General features: G+C 34.8%; 1 protein-coding gene across 1 annotated transcript; it reads left to right on the top strand.

Moving 5' to 3' along the window:
• Window positions 1–17,537: 17,537 nt before the first annotated feature.
• Window positions 17,538–17,828, top strand: K441DRAFT_726082 (uncharacterized protein; the record flags this gene model as incomplete). The annotated part of the gene is made up of 1 exon (XM_067654136.1): window positions 17,538–17,828. A coding segment is annotated over one exon (291 nt), but the record flags the coding sequence as incomplete, so codon positions are not given.
• Window positions 17,829–19,284: the final 1,456 nt, after the last annotated feature.

Below are 19,284 nucleotides of genomic sequence, written 5' to 3'. Positions count from 1 at the left end.
GGTCTATATGGACACCCTTAGTAGTAATAATTAGTTTAAGGTATTTTACTTCTATAACTAAGAATTCGCATTTCTTTAAATTAATATAAAGTCCTATATCCTTAAGGCGCTATAGGACCTTTTAAACGTGTTTAGTATACTTAAAGGGGTTATCGCTATAAATAAGTATGTTATCTAGGTACGCAGAGTAGAAGTCGTTAAAGTAATCCCGTAAGGCGTTATTAATATAGCTTTAGAAGGTGCCTGGGCCGTTATATATACTAAAGGGTATAACGGTATATTTAAATTAGCCAAAGCGCGATGTAAATACGGTTTTCCATTCGTTACCTTCTTATATTTAAAAATAATTAAAGGCGGCAATAATGTCGAGCTTAGTATAGATTTTGGCTTAACTAAGCCGCTTAAGGGTCTTATATATAAGCGGTACTAGGTATTAGTTTTTAATTGTAATAGCGTTAAGTCCTCTATAGTTAATATAGAATTAAATACCTCCTTCTAGCTTCTTAGCGAGAAAAATAGGGGTAGCTACTAGTAATATACTAGGACGAATAAATCCTTTATTAAGGTGCTTGTTAATATACTTTTTTATAACTAAAAGTTTGTCTTTTAATATTAGGTAGGGTCTCTTATAAGGTAGCATTTTTCCTTATTTAATATTAATGGTATAGTTATTAGGTTAATATANNGGGAGTATATCTNCGCNCTTTTATAAGNATATATTNGTAAAGTTATANTACCTCTTNNNGAGGAGCTTACGGAGTTCTTTATTAGTAAGTCCTTTTTTAAGCTTTATAAACTTCTTAAAGTCTAAAGGTAAAAGTCCGTAGAGTATTATAGGGGTGTTATCTTCTAAAAGGTTAACTATATCTATCCTATTACTATAGAGAATATAATCCTATTCTTTATTAAGCTTATATAGTTATAATTAGGAAGCTATAGTAACGGTTTAGCCTTTTTTATATGCTATATGGTAGAAGGCCGGGGCACTTATATAGTAATAGTTAGTTATAGGTAGGGTAATAAGGGGTTCCTTAGGTTAATATTCTAGGGAGTAAATAGAGGCGGCTAGGCTATGCCCTAGGCAAGTCTCTCTGCAGTATTTAGAGTTAAAGGTTACTTCTTTCTTCTTTTAGTTAATGGTGGGGTTATATTATTTAAGCTAGTTTATTTTAAGGATAATAGGGTAGTTAGTAAGTAGTGTAATATAGGCCTAGAGTTCTTCCTAGTGCCTATTTATATCTAGGTAGAGTTATACTATATAGGTAATCTTCTATATAGTATAATTACTATTAGCGAGTTATAGGGCGCGGGCTTTAGTAAGGGGTAAGGTAGGTAGGTTATAAGTATACATAAATTGGGTATTTATAAATTTATTAGTAGCTCCGTAATTAATTATAAAACGGCTTTTATATTATTTTTTAGCAGTAGTTCCTATTATAGGTAAAACTATCTATTTCTGTCTATTTATCTTTATAGAGTTATCTATTAAGTAAGCTAATATCAGGGCTCCCAACGATAACGTTATTTATAAGCTTATTGCGATAATATTAATAATAATAAGCGATATGAATACGATATTTGCTTATAAATATTCGTAAGCTTATAAATATATATAGGTGTTTTAAAGCTTCGGTAGTGGTATAGAAGGGTAGTAAGGTATTCGCTAAGGACTATAAATACGCCGTACGTTCTAATATATACTTATATATAAAATTTTCTAAACTAGTGCCTAAATACCTCTCTTCTTCTTACCCCCCCTCCTAACTACCCCTAATCTATCCTTATGGCTTCCTCTACTTTAGAATCTCTTTTTATTAACTCTAATAGCAGTTTTAACATCTATCTAAAATATTAGAGCTTGAAAATAACTTATTCGAAGACCTAATAGTTAACGAAGATAACGCGCCATCCTCACCTTCCTCTTCCTCTGAGTACCTCGCTAAAAGACGTAAGCTTTGGGCTATAAATACATGGAAGCTTAGACGAGAGCCTACTGATAAAGAGCCGCTACTAAACAGTAAGGGGAGGCGATATTGGTACTGCGCCCGGTGCGTTTCCTAGCGTAATATAGTTACCACCAATATACGGTCGCATCTTCTTAATATGTACGGCATTACTGTTAAAGAAGAAGACTTAGGCCTTAAAAGAGCTATAAGAAATAGGCTTAAAAAACTATTTTAGAAACAGTGACAGTATTAAGCTTAAAGGCTTAAGAGGCAAAAGGAAAGGATCCTTAGAGAATATATTAATCCACTAGTTATATAAGAGGCTTTAGCGCAGCTAATTATTGTTCGGAATCTACCGTATAAGGCAGTATCTTGGCTAGAGCTTTATACGCTTCTTTTATTAGTAAACTATATCTATAAGGAAGCTCTAATTAGATCGAGCAGTACTATGCTAAGGCTAATTAAGGACTTCTTCCTACTTAATAAAGCTCTTCTTAAGTAAAAGCTCTCTACCTCTCTTACACCTATATACCTCTCGCTTAACGTATAGATAGCGCCAAATTAAAAGACTTTTATTGCAATCTGCGCCCACTTTATTAACGAATCTCGCGTACTATATAAGGCTCTACTTACTCTACCTTTCCTCCCTAGTGTGTACGGCGGTGATGAATAGCTTGAGGTCCTTTAGCAAGTCCTTAAGGATTACAACCTGCTTAAGAGAATTGGCTATTATATTGGCGACAATTACGGTAGTAATAATAAGCTTCTTAATCGACTTACTATAAAGCTCTAAGAGGAAGGAATAGAGGCCAGATATAACGCCACGTAACGCCGCATTCGCTGCTATAGCTATATACTTAATATCGCCGCATAAGCCTTTTTCTTTATGGAAGATAAGGAAGCTGTTAATACGGCCTTTAAAGAAGCTAAAGAGCGCCTTAAGGTAGAGGCTATACTTAAAGACGATCAGATTAAAGAGCTTCTCGCTAAAAGGTTTAAAAAAGGGAAGGCTAGTTAATTTACCTACCGTTTAATCGGGCCTTTGGGCAAAGTCTATAACGTAGTTATATATATTTAAAGCTCTCCTACTCACTACAATTACTTTATCGCGATCGCTCTACGGGCTATTCCTATAGATAATGATACGCGTTAGAACTTATGGTATAATATAATATAGGTGGCTCTTAAACTAAAAGACGCAATTGGAAAATATTAGGAGGAGTATACTAATGAGTTTAATGAGAAAGATATTCTCAACGCCGCCGATTAGAAGGTTTTAGAAAATATTAGAGACTTTTTATAGCCCTTTAAGAGAGTTATAAAAGAGACGGAAGGTGATAAAGCAACCCTTAATAAGGTGCTTTTTACAATAGATTTTATGGTGTAGCACTTTAAGAGATCTCTTAAAAAGTACGCCACGAACTTAAAGCTTTGCGACTGTATACGTACTAGTTGGCACGCCTTTAATAAATACTACCTTAAGACTAATAAGGTTACTGCGTACGGCGCCGCCTTACTACTAGCTCCTTACCGACGGAAGGCCTATATTAATCGCAATTGGAAAGCCTCGTAGAGGAAGCTAGTAGTTAACGCAGCTTAAAAGCTTTAGGTGAATGAGTATAAGGGCAAGTTTAGTAATAAGGAAGTGACGTAGGAGGCCTCCAATCGCAATTAAGAGCCAGATGAGTACGATATTTAGAGCCAAGAGCAGTTAACTCTACACGCAATTAAGGACGAGTTTAATTACTTTATTAACGCCTCCCCTACTAATCTTCCTTCTAGAACTACTGCCCTTAATTAGTAGCTTAATCCGAGCAATTATACTAACTACCCATCGCTCTACCGTATGGCAATAGATCTTCTATCTGTACCGCCTATATCGGCCAAGCCAGAACGCATCTTCTTAGGAGCTTGGCGGACAATATCTTAGCAGCAAATGTCTCTTAGCCACGTAAATATTAAGCGAACGGAGTGCTTAAAGTCTTGGATAAGAGGCGGGATTGTATTAGGGTAGAGGAAGGAGCTTTTAGTAAATGTATTGGAAAAGGAAGTAGAGGGTGGGTGACGATCTAGAAGGACTCTAAGGATGATCGCCAACTTAACACCTTGCTAAGACTGGTGATCTGGCTTATATAAGCCATTATCGCGATATTATCGCGATAATGAATATCTTAAGGCTCTTAATGATATGAATACGATAATTGGTATGAATATATATTTATTTATCATTGGGAGCCCTATTAGGCGGCAGCTACTAAACCTAGCTATTAGGTAGTTTAGGTTATTGTAATAACAGCTTTCTTAATGGTATTTACAGCAGCGTCCTAGTTTTTAGAGTAGCTCGCGCTCTCTATCTAGGAGTTTTTATAGGAAGGTTAGTATAGAGAAATTAATATTAGTTCCGGTAGTACTTAAGGTAATAGGCGTTGGTGGCTTAGTATATATAAGTTTAGTAGGTCTAAAGGGCTTCTATAGAGAGGTCTTTAGGTAAGGGTTAGTAGTAGTAATCTAATTTAGTTGTTGTTTAATCTTCTATAGAGCTACTACCATATTATAAACATCGTTATAGTTATAGCTGGCGGCTGTATAACTAAGGCGATAAGTAACTTTTTTAAGGAGGTCCTCCTAGTCTTTAGTATTATCTCAGGTAAGGGCTCTAGTATATTCCTAGAATTTAATATAGAATTCGTTAAATAATTTGGTAGGGTTTATCTTTAGGGCATGTAGTTTAGCTCGGTTAGTAGCTAGTAGGTTATAGTTACGGTATATTAGGTTAATATTGTTAAAAACTTCTTAGTAGAACTGCTACTTCTAAGGGCTATTAGTTTCCTATTAGGCGAAGAGTCTATTAAATAGTGTACCCTTTATTTACCCAATAATATAGCCGATCTCAGTGTCTTCTATAAAAAAAAGGTAGGCACTCTGAGTTAGTTTCTCGCGGATTTATATCTTCTAGTAGCTATATTCCTTATAGTCTCCCTAAAAGACTAGGGGATTAAGGTAGTATATATTAGACCCTATAGTAGCGGTTTAGGTCTAATTATTATAGCTTTTATCGTCGCTGCTTTAGTAGGGGTTCTTATTAGGTAAAGCTGCTTAGTACTAGCCCTCTATTAAGCGTTAAGTAGGTAAAGTTACTAGGGGCGTAGAGACTTAGGTAGTATTATATATAGTAAAGAGGTATCTAGCGTTATTATAAATATATTTATTAAGCTAAGATTATAGGTATTTAATCATACCTTCTCTTTTGGTAACCGTAGTAATTAGTGCAATCTTAGCCTTCTTTAACTATTAGATGTCGCGTTTAGACATATAGAGGTTATCTTTAGTTTTTTAACGTATATTATTAGCGAGCGCCTTATAAGCTTATAGGTCTTAGATAATATTGCAATCTTAGGTAGTATATATCTCGGCTTGTATAAGCTTTAGGTAGTAGTATTTATTAGGGTCTTATACTACCATTTTTACAAATATCTTAGCGTCTTGTATTTTGATTTTAATAAGTAGTAGCCCTTCTGTTTACTTGTCTATAGTTATATAGTTAATAAAAGATAAAACATTATTAGTGTCCGTCTCCTTAAGGGTTAAGGCTAGGGCTAATAAATTAAATTCTCCTAGGATTGATTGGCATTGTAGGTTAAGTATAGGTATTAGATTATTCTTTAGGTTTAATATAATAGCTAGTAAGGGATATTATCTTATTATTATAGGTTTCTTAAAAGTATAAAGTAAGGTAATTTATAGACACGCTACTTCTAGTAGCGCCTGTAGTATTATAGAGACGTAGAATTAGTTATAGGCTAAGCGTTAGTAGTAAAAAAGGCGTAACGTAATGTTATAGGATGGGGGCAGTGGCTATAAAGCGTATGTATTTGAGGAGTCTACAAGACGTTACGCGATCGATCGTAAGGGTCGAGGGCGTAAGGAGGTGATATACTGTCACGGAACGAGGGCAGTGGCTACAGAGCGTATGTATTCGAGGAGTCTACAAGACGTTGCGCGATCGATCGTAAGGGTCGAGGGCGTAAGGAGGTGATATACCTACGCGTAGCTGACATAAGCTATACGCGAGGTGTACGCGAGAGCACGGGGCTCTCCTATAGAGGCCCCTGCGGTGGGGTTCCGTGATAGAGAAAAAGGATAAGTAGCGCCGCTTAGAGTTTTATATAATCTTCTAGTTATATAACTACAGCTGTCTACCAAGTTCTACCAAGTTCTGCCATTTTCTGCTAGTGCTATAATATTATCCCCCCCTCTAAAAAAGCCTGCCCTTAGGCTTTATAGTCCATATTATATCTATAGGGCGTTCTTATCTTTATATTCTTCTAGTAGCTTATTGTTTTTATTATACTAGCATTCTATCTATTTATCTAGGTACTTTAGTAGTCTAGGTTTATTAGGCTAATAGCTATAGAACTCCTAAAGCTTATAGGGACTACCTATAAAGTTCTATATAGGGTACTAAGTGGGGTTTAGGTTATATCCTTTCCAATTAATATAATACTTTAGCGTTCCCTTTATAAGTTTATAGGCTAGTATTTCTTTAATTTCCTATGTATTATCGCTATTAACTTAAATTGGTAGGGGCGGTTTATTCTTTTATTTAGGTAATAGGTTGTTTATAGCTTTTTATAGCTTACCTAGCGAGAAAATAGGGTAGACCTTAATTAACTCTAGGAGCTTTACTTTATATAAGTTATCTATCTTCTTAAGGACCTTATACGGTCCTACTATTTAATAGTTAAGCTTACGGCTAGGCCGTTCTATTTTTTAGTTCTTTGTTATAACCTAGACTATATCACCTATAGTAAAGTTAGGCTCCCGCCTATACTTATTTGCCTACTATTCTATTAATTTTTAGGCTTATTTTAGATTTATATAGGCTACCATCTAAGCTTCTTTTAAGCGCTTAGTGTACTACTAGGCTTTCTTATAGGATAGCTTTTCGCGTATAGTCTGGGGTCCTTTTAATCTTTCCTAGTTAAAGCTTATATAGGGTAAATAGCCTATTTCTAGTTAAATAGGGGCAAATTGAGTAGAGTTGTAGGGTAGGGTTGCTTAGGTATAGTCTATTAGGGGTAGCAGTTTAGCCTAGTTATTCTAAAAGTAGTTAATAAAAGCTAGAGTCTCTGGTCTAAATATTGATTTATAATCTCTATCTAGCTATTTATCTAGGGGTAGTAGGCTATAGAGACCTTTAGCCTAATACCTAAGATCTAGGTAAACTTGTTCTAAAAGGCTAATATAAACTACGGCCTATAATTAGATATGATAGTATCTAGTAGTCCGTAGATTTGGTAGACGTAATAGATATATAGTTGGGCCGCCTCTTTAGTATTAATATTCTTATAATAGGGGATTAAGAATGGGCGTTTACTAAAGCGGTTAACTAGAATTATAACTATATTGTAACCGTTATAATTTATAGGTAGCTTGTGGAAGTCTATAGAGATATACTGCTAGGGGCGTTCTAGTATTGGGAGTGGCTTTAATAGTCCTAGGGTTTTATCTCGTGGAATTATAAACCTATAGCAATTGTTATAGTTCTGTATATAATGGTTACTAATAATTTTATAAGTTTTATTTTTTGGGTGTGGGCCATAAAGACCTAGGTATATGCTTTGGCGATAAACTGAGTCTATAAGTCCTATTACTCTACTACTACTAGCTAAGCCTAGTATTTAAGTAATCTATTTTTAAGAGACTATAGGCTAGTAACTTTTTTTTATCTTTTTACGGTACTTCTATAGAGATAGGGCTGTACAGTTTGCCTATAGCAGTTTATTAATAAGGTTAAGTTCTATAGAGTTAATAGGATATATTTTGGTATTTAAAGAGTTTATATTTAGCTCTATCTATATCTAGGGGTTAAGCTATTTTAGTTATAGAAGCGTCTAGGTTTATAATAAGATCTTTATGGCTACCTAATTGCCTAGGTCCTGTCTACGCCTTATAAGGGTGTCCGCACGGTTTGTGGCGCCTAGCCTATATATAATTAAGAAGTTAAACTAAGATAGGATGTCCGCTTATTGCGCCTACTAGGCTATAAGGGCCTTTATTATTATAAAATATTTTAAGGCCTAATAATCTAAAACTACCTAAATAGGTTTAGGGGTCCCTTTTAGCTATACTCGCCAGTGCTAAAAGCTAGAGATAATAGCTAATATTTCCTTATTGTGAATTAGGTAGTTTAGCTTAGCATCTACTATAGTCTTTAAGTGGTAAGCGATAGGGTGCTATTCTCTATCTGTTTACTTTTAGGAATAAATACTAGCGATAAAACTATCTAAAGCATTGGTTTCTACTATTAAGGGCCGTTTTAGGTTAAAGTGGGCGAGTAAGGGAGCGGAGACTAGTTGATTCTTAAGCTTATTAAAGGCCTGCTTATATGCGGTATTAAAGTAAGAGGGCCGGTTCTTTTAGGTAAGGTGGCTAAGAGGCTAGGTTATCCTACTATAGTTCTTAATAAAGCGTTAGTAGAAGTTATAGAGACCTAAGAATAATTATACCCCCTTTACGGTCCTTAGGGATACCCACTAGTTAATTACGGCCGTCTTTTCTAGGTTTATCTTAATTCCGTTTATACTAATAATAAACCCTAGATACTTTATACGCTTAATACTAATTTCTAATTTACTAATATTAGCCTAGAGGCTAGCCTCGCGGAGCTATTATAGGACCTTATAGACGTGCTCCTTGTGTTCTAACTTATTCTTAAAGTAGATTATAATATTATCTAGGTAGGCCGTATAGAAGTCGTTAAGGTAGTTAAAGAGTATATTATTTATATATCGCTGGTATATAGCTGGTCCGTTAATTAGTTTAAAAGGAAGTACTTTATATTTATATAATCCGTAATAGGTCTAAAATATAGTAAGATTTATAGATCTGGGATCTATTCTAATTTAGTAAAAGGCTTAACGGATATTAAGCTTTATAAAAACCTTAGCTCTACTTATTTAAGCCAATATCTTATTAAGTAGAGGCAGTGGATAGCGGTCCTTACGGGTTATATTGTTTAGCTTATAGTAGTTAATATAAAAATTAAGTCCTCTATTTAGCTTCTTAGTAAAGAGAATTAATGTAGTGAAAGGGGCTTAACTAGGCTTAATAAATCCCTTATACAGGTTATTAACAAGGTACTACTTAGTGGCCTATAATTTGGCAATAGATTGCTAACGAAGGGAGGTATAGCTAAGGGAGTTTTCCTTATTTGGCTTAATCTTAATCTTGTAATTATATAGTCGGTAAGGCAAAAGTAGGTTAGATACTACCTTAGAAAATACGTCTTTAAACTTCTAGTATTAGTAGAGCAGTTTCTGTTCTACTAGCTCCTTATCTATAAGCTTACTTTCCTATCCGCTAAGCTTACCTTTCTTTCCCTTAATTATTTAATTAATTTTATATAAGCTGGTGGTAAAGGCAATAGTATTAGGTTAGACTAAGTTCTGGTAGAATCCTATAACGCTAATATAGTAGATATTAACTGGTGGGAGGTCCGTAGGTTTCTTTACGGGCTTTTATTAGGCCGTATTTTACGGTATAGGGTTTATAATCTTCCTTGGCTTATATTCCATTTTCTATAAGTTATTCTTCTGGTTTATTAATTTAGTATTTCTAGCCTTCCTTTATGGCTATGTAGGGCCTAAGTCCTCTATAGGGGATTTAGATAGGTTACTACTAACTTCCTAGGTCTTTAGTGCGAGTAGCGTAATATAGGTAATCTGGGGGCGGCGTAGTATACGGATCTATTGCGGATTAAGCTATATATCTTTTTTAAAGGCCTAGTCCCTACGTATAGCATTAGCCTAGTAAATAGTATTAATTTAGGGCCGTATAAGGTTTTCTATTATAATACTAATTTCTTTTATAAAGGAAGGGGTTAGGGGTAGGGTTTTAGGCTAGATAAGCTGTTTACTCTATATATTAAGCTATAAGCCTAAATAGGCTAGCCATTTTCTTTTTAAGATTATATTATAGCTTTATAGGTCCGTAATAAGGAAGGGGATATTATATTACCTTTGTTTATTAACACGAAGGTAAATCCGTAAAATAGTTATAATAGGTAGCCCTATCTATCCGTTATACCCACAAATAGAAATTAGTTTAGGTAGTTCTTTAAAGGGTATATTTAAAAAGTTAGCTAGTTTTATAGCGCACTAGGTATCTATTAAGGTAAAGGCATTTACTCTAGAGTTAGCTAAAGTAGAGGTTAAAACTTAATATCTATTACGGAATAAAGTATAAGGGATAGTATAGCTTCTTCTACTAACTAGCTAACCTAGATTAATATATAATATATTGATCCCTTTTAACCCTAAAGATAAGTCTTTCTCTAGAGTTCCTCTTTTTTTAACTTTATACTATCCTCCTAGATTAATAAAACCTTATCCGTTTTTGCCTTTATCTAGCAGCCCTTAGTAAAGTAGTCCTTTTAGCCGTATAAAAGTAAGCTCCTTAATTACTAAGGGCCTATTTATAGGGGTCGCTATATATAGGCCAAGTATACACCGGACCTATAGTAGGACTAGCTGCGTGGCTAGCTGCTAGATTAACAGCGAGCTGTATAGCTGGTACTATAGGAGTTATAAATCGTACTAGGGCACTACGGGCCGTTCTTAGAGTGCTTATAGTTGGGTTTAAAGAGTTTCTGGCTTTATACCGCTTGGCTTATACCTTAATTTAATAGAGGCCTTAGTTAATAGCTAGGCAGTAGTCCGTAAGTACCTTTAGCGTCTATATAGTTGTAAAAACTAGCAGTATAGCGCGCTGTAGGTCTAGGGTAAGCTTATTAAAGAGGTCTAGCATTAGGTCTTTATAGGGAATTTAGGCTTAGCCGGCTAGGTATAAAAAGCGAGTTTAAAAGGCCGAAAAGGTCTCCATTATTTTTATATTTAAGCTTTTATAATTAAGGCGGGCGTTCTATACCCTAAAGGGGTCCTTATAGATAGAAGATAGGTAGTTAATTATCTCTTCTCTAGAGAGGAAGGGGTCTGCTAAATCCTAGGCGTATTATAGACGTAGATACGTCTATACGTCCCCGCCGGTACAGCCAAAGATATAGGCCATTTTAGCTTAAATAGTAGGGAAGTGGTCCGTATTAACTTTAAGCTTATCTTATAGTTAAAGCTTCCAATTATTATATATAGGGTTGGTTCCGTCTATAGGTAATAGGGGGTCCACAACCTTTGTGGACCGCGATAATGCTAATACTATACGTTAGGCTGGGGCCTTAAGGTCTATAGTAAGTCTCTAGGTATTTAATAACTTATCGCTAGGTATAGGGGCGTCTCTAGCTTTAAGCAGCTCTTAAAGTTATTTAATTTTAGTATTAGCTGCCGCGAGCTCTACTTAGGAGTTTAAGTTGATTACTATTTTACTATTAGAGATAGTTAAAGGTTCTATAGCTACTTTACCGGCTGCTATATTTCTTGGTATAGTAGTAGGGGTATTAGGTAATTTCCGGTAGTTTCTTTAGGGGTTCTAGTCCGTACAGGTCCTTTAGGTTACGTTATATATGTCCTTTTAGTTCTGTCCTATCCTTAGGGTCCTATTCTATTCTTATTATTCTAGTAATGTCCTTTAGGTCCGTTTCTATATCCTTGTCCTATTTATAGTCTATAAATATATTTAAGTTCCTTCTTAGGAAAAAGAGTAGATAAGCTTTAGATAATATTAGCGACTTAGTTAATTAAGGCACGAGCACGGTAAGGGGGACGTGCAAGCCTATATAATTGGATTGTCTATAAACGAGGATTCAGAGCTAGAGAAAAGGAAAGGAGAAAAAGGATAAGTAGCGCCGCTTAGAGTTTTATACGATCTTCTAATTACGTAACTATAGCTATCTGCTAAGTTCTGCTAAGTTCTACCATTTTCTGCTAATGCTATAATATATATAAAGGTTTATAGGAAGAGCGCCAGAAATTATTAATATTCTAATAAAACCTACGCTAAAAGGCTTTCAGATATAGATCTTAGCGAATTAGAGCTATGTTCTTAACTGGCTATGGTATATTAAAGGTAATAAGAAGGGGCTAATAGACCTAGATAAATCCTTCCTAAATAAAGGCTTTATAAAGACGCAAGCTATTATCCTAGACCTCCTTATATAGCGTCACCTAATTACTAATAAACGCCTATATCTACTAGATAAGCACGTAGTCTGGCTAGATAACCTCTTTAGTAGCGTAAAGCTATTTAAAAGGCTACGATCTCTCGGCATTAGGGCCGTAGAAACTATAAGGACTACACGTATAAAACGCGAGGAGATAGGCGAGGAAGAATATAATATTAAAGATATAGCTTTTTAGCAAGACGTAGGCTTATAGAAGAGGACAATTAAGGCCAAATAGAAGGTGCCTGTAGAGTATATCTTAGTATCGCTCTCGGACATTAAATTAAGCCATAATAAGTAGATTCCGTGGGATATACTTTATAAAGAATTATCTAAGAGCTATAAGGTAATGGAGTTTGCTTAAAATGACGCTATAATTATTCTTTTATATCTATAGTTTATAATAGTAAGTAGGCTACCTTAACACTATATTACAGAGTTGCTAACGTTACACATCGCTAGGCTAAAACTACTTAGCTAAGTACCGCAAACGGCCTGCTATAATAGTATTAGGCTATAGGTAGACTATTAATATATTTAAGAATAACCTAGTGTGTCTAAAAGTTAGCTACGCTATTAGCTTCGCTGCCAAGAGGCTAATAATGTAAACAGTTAGCGAGCTTATAGAGTTATGACAGTCAGTTAGCTATAAAACTGCAGTTAGCTGGCAGCTCGCTGTCTTGGCGGTAAGATTTGGTAATAAGTTAAAGCTTTTATTAGAAGTTAAGGATATTTAGACCTTTAGCTAAGATCTAGTTAAGCTTACTAGTAAATATAAATACTAAGTTATTAATAAGCGGTTACTATTAGGTAAAGCTCCTATATTACTAATATAAAAGTATAAAGTAATCCTTTTTTAATACGGTCTTTTAGGTAAAAAGAGGCTCTAGCTTAAAGACTACGCGCTTTACTTATTGTCTGAATAAGGTTCTGTAATATAGTAGACACGGTTGCTTGTAACTAATTGGGTTTACCACGTGAGCTAAGCGAGCTCAGGAGATCCACCAAATTCCACCTGTAGAAGTAGAAGACAAAAAGAAAGAAATCGATTGAAACTAAAAACCCCCCCCCACCGTGATCCGAACACTGATCAGTGCCGTACAGATCAGCAAAGGAATAACGAAGAGAGGCACTGTCTGATTCTCTAGACCTCTTGTCAAAGGCTAAGAATTAAGGTATTGCTTGCTAAGCCCAAAGGCCAGTTTGTGAGGTTACTCGCGCTTCTGACCTACGTCTATCACGCCTTCAGAACGATTAGTTTGTGGTTATTTCTATACTTCTAGTCCGACTGTTAAATCGAATCAACTGCGGAACTAAAAAGATGGCTACCTCCGCAACAAATACTGACGTGATGGCTACCTCCGCGTTAAATACTGAAAAATAGGAGACTAAAAAATGGGAGACTGGAATTGATGCGACCGCAACCGACATTAAGGAAATCAAGGCATTTGTCGATTGGCGTTTATCGATATACAAGGAGAAGGGATGGAAGGGATTCGACCTATGGGAGAGCTTTATTGACGATTTTAAGTCGTTTACGAGGGATATACTTAATGACCTTGGCAAGGATCGATTGAAGGAGATCAGGGATTACCTCCGTAAAAATAGGGTATACATACGGAAGGAGGCAAGGAAGTCAATTGCAGACAGTCTTTTAGGAGTTATTCACGAACCAACTCCTTCAAAATGGCCTGCCGACGACTCTGTTGACGACCCTACCGACGACGACCCTACCGACGGCCCTACCGACGGCCCTACCGACGGCCCTACCGACGACCCTACCGACGACCCTACCCTAGCTCTACCATCACTACCGACTGCGACCCAAGCCACAGACCAGCTCGCCCTATAAGGAAGCTATGGAAGAGAGATTACTAACTTAGCTAAGCTCTACATGGACGAAGTTAAGTACTCTAGTGAATAAGACAACTTTGACTTTAAGTTTAAGATCTTCGAAAACTACTGCCTCCGAGCCGGCGTCCCTAAGTAAACGTATATCATTGCTATTCCTACTATGCTCTGCGGGCTTGCTCTTAAGTTTCCTAAGTACCCCCAGTACTCTGCATATCCAAGACCTCCCAAACAGCCACAACAACCGCAGCAGATTCAGCAATTTCAGCAGCCAAAGCCCCTAGAAACGACACGAATACAATTAAGCTATAGGCTACTGAATGGGTAGAGAGAATAGGAGACAAGGAGGATAGTATAAGCGACTTAGCCAATTAGGGCATGGTACTTCTTTTTCTCTTATTTCCTAGTTGTTGCCAGTGTCTAAATAAGGTTCTATAATATAGTAGACACGGTTGCTTATAACTAATTGGGTTTACCACGTGAGCTAAGCGAGCTTAGGAGATCCACCAAATTCCACCTGTAGAAGTAGAAGACAAAAAGAAAGAAATCGATTGAAACTAAAAACCCCCCCCCACCGTGATCCGAACACTTATAATTAGTAGTAATTATTATATTAATAGCTATATAAAATTAAAGTATAACCTTATTAATAACTTTAAAAGTTATAGTAGTTATAAACGCTAGCTGTATTTAGGTCTATATTAATTAAATAATTCTATAAGATATTACCTTCTGTTAAGCTCTAAGTCCTTTTATATACGCTCTATTAATATTTAACCGTCTTTAGATCTAGGACTATATTATAAAGGCGCCTATATTACTAAGTAATTAGATTAAAACTATATTTAAATAGTAATATATTAATAATAAAGACCTCCTTCTTACTATACTTAGTACGAATATTGCTAACAAAAGTTCTTGCACCTTCCTAATTAGGAAGTTAAGCGACTGCGCACGCGCAATCACGGGTGCGCAGTTATCGGCATACCCCACGTAAATTTAGACACGATCCCGCTACAAATGCGTAATTTTTAGCACTGCTGCGTAAGCTGCAATACCGGCTACGTAAATTATAGTACTAATAAATTCTAACAGATTTTAAGTTATAATAACTACTTTAATATTATTAATTATATAATAATTTTAATCTAGAATTTATACAAAACTTATAAGATTTTATATAAAAATATAAAAATATAAATTTAATAATATACTAAGAGAGTTAGTAATATAACTTCCTAATTAGGAAGGTGCAAGAACTTTTGTTAGCGATATTCGTAAAATTAATCTTATCTATAATATCTAGATATCTATAAATAGAATATTACTACTTAGTATTATAGCTTATTTTATTAATAAATATAAAAGGCTTTAATTAGTACTTTTAGGCCTTTTATAACTATAAGGATTATACTTTACTAAAAATATATTAACGGCCCTAGTACTATTAATTTAAAAGTATTAATTTAATTATAGGCTTAGCCTCTTAATAGCTAATAATACTAGTAATAGTAATAAGCTCTATAACTACCTTTTATAAAGCCTCTTAGTAGCTAAAAAAGAGTAGCTTAAGCGCGTTAGCTATATTATTAACCTTAAGCTTAAAGAAAGTCTGTTAATATTAGCTATAATCTATTATAGGACGCGTTTACTAATAAAAATTAGTAGTAACTAGAGTAGCTTATTAAAATCTTAAAGCCCTTTATATAAGCTACTAAGCGTATAAAAGGCAACACTAATATTCCTAGCGGTAACGACTTATATAACGCTTTATAGAAGTTAATTATTAATATAAAGCCTTAAAAAAAGTATAACATCTTCTTTAAATTAAGCGTTCATATAGCTATTAAATAGATTAATAAATATTTTAATAAAATAAAGGCTAAGATCCCTTACTATTTTACTATAGTAATCCTTTATCTATTTTTTAAACGCGCCTACTTTTACTAAGTAGAAATAGTAACCCTAGTAATAGAAGTACGCCAGGCGGTATATAGAGACTTTATTTAATAGCTATATTAATATGTAAGTAAATAAGGAAGATAAGGAACTAGTTAAGCAATAATATAAAAAGGCTTCTTATAAATCTAATAATAATTTAAATAATAAATATACAGTTCTTAGTTATAGATAGGAGTTTTACTTCCTTAAAGTATAATTAAAAGTGTATTAAGCTTACTAATAAGCTTAACCGCTAAGCTTCCCCCACACATGCAACCTTACCAAAAGGTAGCGCCACACTCCAAAACTTACGCATACCCATCTTACCATCAAAAACAATCGATTTTCTAACTTTCAAGACCTAATTCCTACTGCCTAGCGAGCTAGAGGTGGATTTATTTGTCGTTTTACCCCCTTTCCCCAACAGAAAATTTTCTTTAAGGGTGGCCCTAGCTTATAAGCGAGGTATGGACAGGAATACTAAACCTACTACCACTACCACTAATACTAAAACTATAAAATAGGGGCTAGTTTCTCTACTACCTCTTAGCCTAATCTCCCCAGAAATCTTCTAGTAGGATTAGTAAGGAGAAAAGGATATAAGGATAGTAAAAACTAGGAAAACCCCCTTATAAGACACAAAATGCCAAGGCCCGGTAGGCCTAAAAAGAAACCTCCTATAGAAATAAGTGATAATGAGTCGATATCTATATTCACTTTTTCTGGCCCTTCTCCTTCTCCTGGCCTATTTGGGACAGGAGAAAAAAGAGGATATCCTTAGTCTTCTACTGAAAAAGAAAACTAAAAACCTACAAAAAAGACAACCAAACTGATGACTTTTACGGCTGGTATACCTAGTATATCTTTCTCTCCCCTTTCTCCAGAACAACACCTATAAAAGGCTTTAGATAGCCTAACCCAGGCCTATAAAGGGCTAGAAGAAGAAGAAGAAGAAGATAAAAAGGAATAAGTTAAACAGCTAGAGGACTATACACGTAGTATCCTAGTAGGAGAAACCCCCTTTATAAAAGGAAAAGAAAAAGAAAAGACAAAAGATGTCCTAAAAGGACTAGTCGAAAAAGTAAGAGCTCTCCGTAAGGAGGTAGCCCCTACTAAAGAAACCTACGCAGAGAGGCTAAAGAAGGACCTCCCTACTTCGTCCTCTCTATCCTCCTCGTCACTACCATTTCCTACTCCTTCTACTTCTACTAGAAGTAAGAAAAAGCAGCTATAAGAAAGAAAGCTAGTCTTAATTATAAACCAAAAGGACTAACCTTTAGATACCTTCTCTATACAAAACAAAGTCAATTAACTATTTGCATTAAAACTGCAAGTAAAAAAAACCTGTTTTAGCATCTATAGCTAGAACTAAGGGAAAACAAAATATCCTCCTTACGACTACGGAAGAGTATAATGCGGATTTCCTAGTTAAATATAAGGAAATCTGGCATAACTGCTTTACTTTTTAAAGAGAATAAAAACTAGAACCATGGGTTTAAATTATAGCCCATGGGGTTCCTACCCTATCTTTCCTAGGAGAAGGAGGCTCTAAGCTTCTAAAAGAAGAGATTAAGACCTTTAATCCTATAAGGTTACAAGGACTACCTAGATAAATCTTATCTAGTATAAAAAGACACGATCCATAGACCAGATTTAGCTCTATAGTTTTTACTATAGAAAACGAAGAAAAAAGACAAGAAATCCTTAAGCAAAAAGAGATATCAATTNCAGGTACAGCTACTAAGGTAGTAAAATACCTCGAAGTCTCTCCTACTACGCAGTGTATAAGCTGCCAAAAATTTGGCCATATAGGAGACAGGTGCTCTACTAGGGCCTATAGATACTATGCAGCTGCATATTTATCTAAAGACCATTCCTGTTCTACCTGTATAATAATAGGCAGGCCTTGCCAGCATACCACCCCTCTTTGCATTAATTGTAAAGAAAAACACTTTGCTAATAGTAAAGACTGCGAGACTCTTAAAGCTGCTAAACTAGTATACGAAGAAGATTCTATGGAAGAATAAAACAGATAGGATTCTAGAAGGGGGTAACTCCTACTAGGCTCTTAAAATGATATTAGAGAGCAAAAGGATAGAAATAAATTGCAAAAGGACAGGGATAGGGGTTAGGATTTCTTATAGTTTTTCTTACCATTTTCTCATTCCCTAGTAGTTATAGTATCTTAGTATTTTACTAGGAAACTATAAACTCCTAATTTAGGGGTTTATAAACTACTAGGATATAGCTACTAGTATATATTAAGCTGCCTAAAAAGGATTTATATATATAGAACTATAGCGCCATAGCCTAAGGCTACATGCGTAGTATTGTACGTAGTATAATACAATAGATAAATAAATAAAAAAAAGCTTAACCGCTACTATAATATAGGCTTTATCTATTAAGATTAATTTTAATAATAGTAATAAGCGGAATATTCTTATTTCTAATCCTCTTAACTAGTAGCTTAAAATTAGTCAAATTCTTTATCTAATACTTATTAAAATTACTCTTAATATATTCTCTATATATAACCAAGCCTTTAATTAAAAAAAAAGTTATTAATAAGTATAGTAGATTATTAGCTGATATAATTAAAGTAGATTAATATTAGAAGTAGCAGTTAATTAAAGGCCTTTTATTAAGTAGTTTAATTAACTATATTTACTTTAGTAGAGCTTTAACTATACCCTAGTTAATAAGTTTAAATATTAATCTTATTAGCTATAAGCTAACTATAGAGGTAAAAAAGCTAGCTTAGTAAAATATATTTAATAGAGCTTTATATTTAATTAAATTTAATATAGAAATAGAGACTTTAGAGCCTTTACTACTAACTATTTTACCTATTTTTTTTAAGCTTTTATAGGTATATAGGATAAATTTAGCTATATTTAAATACTATATTAGGTAAATTAGGGTCGAATTTTAATTAAGTAATTATTCGTACTAATTTAATAGCACGAGTAAGTCGTATCCCAGGGCACGAAATACGTATAGTATCGTATGCTCTTTAGGATGGTAGTGACTGTCTCTTATATAGAAGCAAACTACGTGGTCTATATACTGATGCGACCTCCCCCTAATTAGTTAGTGCTTTAGGAGTGCACTAAATGCGTAAGCGGGTGGTTAGTACACCGAACGCGTAAACGCGTAGTTGGTGTACCGAACGCGTAAGCACGTGGTTGGTATAGCAGGTGCTGTAATTATATACTAGCGGTACTTAAAAAATGAAACTACCTATATACAGCCTCCGTAATTGTTTTAATAAAACCGTAAAACACAAAAGAAATATATAGGAAATCCCTCTTAAGGTGCCTTCTAGGCTGCCTTCTAGACGGTGCTTTAAGCTGGCCGTAAGTTAGATCTTAAGGGCCCCTAAGGCACTAGTGCTAAGCGAGCCAATGGCGATTTTCTATCCTGGGGATG

This window comes from Cenococcum geophilum, assembly GCF_001692895.1.
Source record: "Cenococcum geophilum 1.58 unplaced genomic scaffold K441scaffold_30, whole genome shotgun sequence".
Classification (NCBI taxonomy): Eukaryota; Fungi; Ascomycota; class Dothideomycetes; order Gloniales; family Gloniaceae; genus Cenococcum; species Cenococcum geophilum.
Note: the sequence above shows the minus strand (reverse complement) of the source record. Positions and strands in the feature narration are given on the sequence as shown.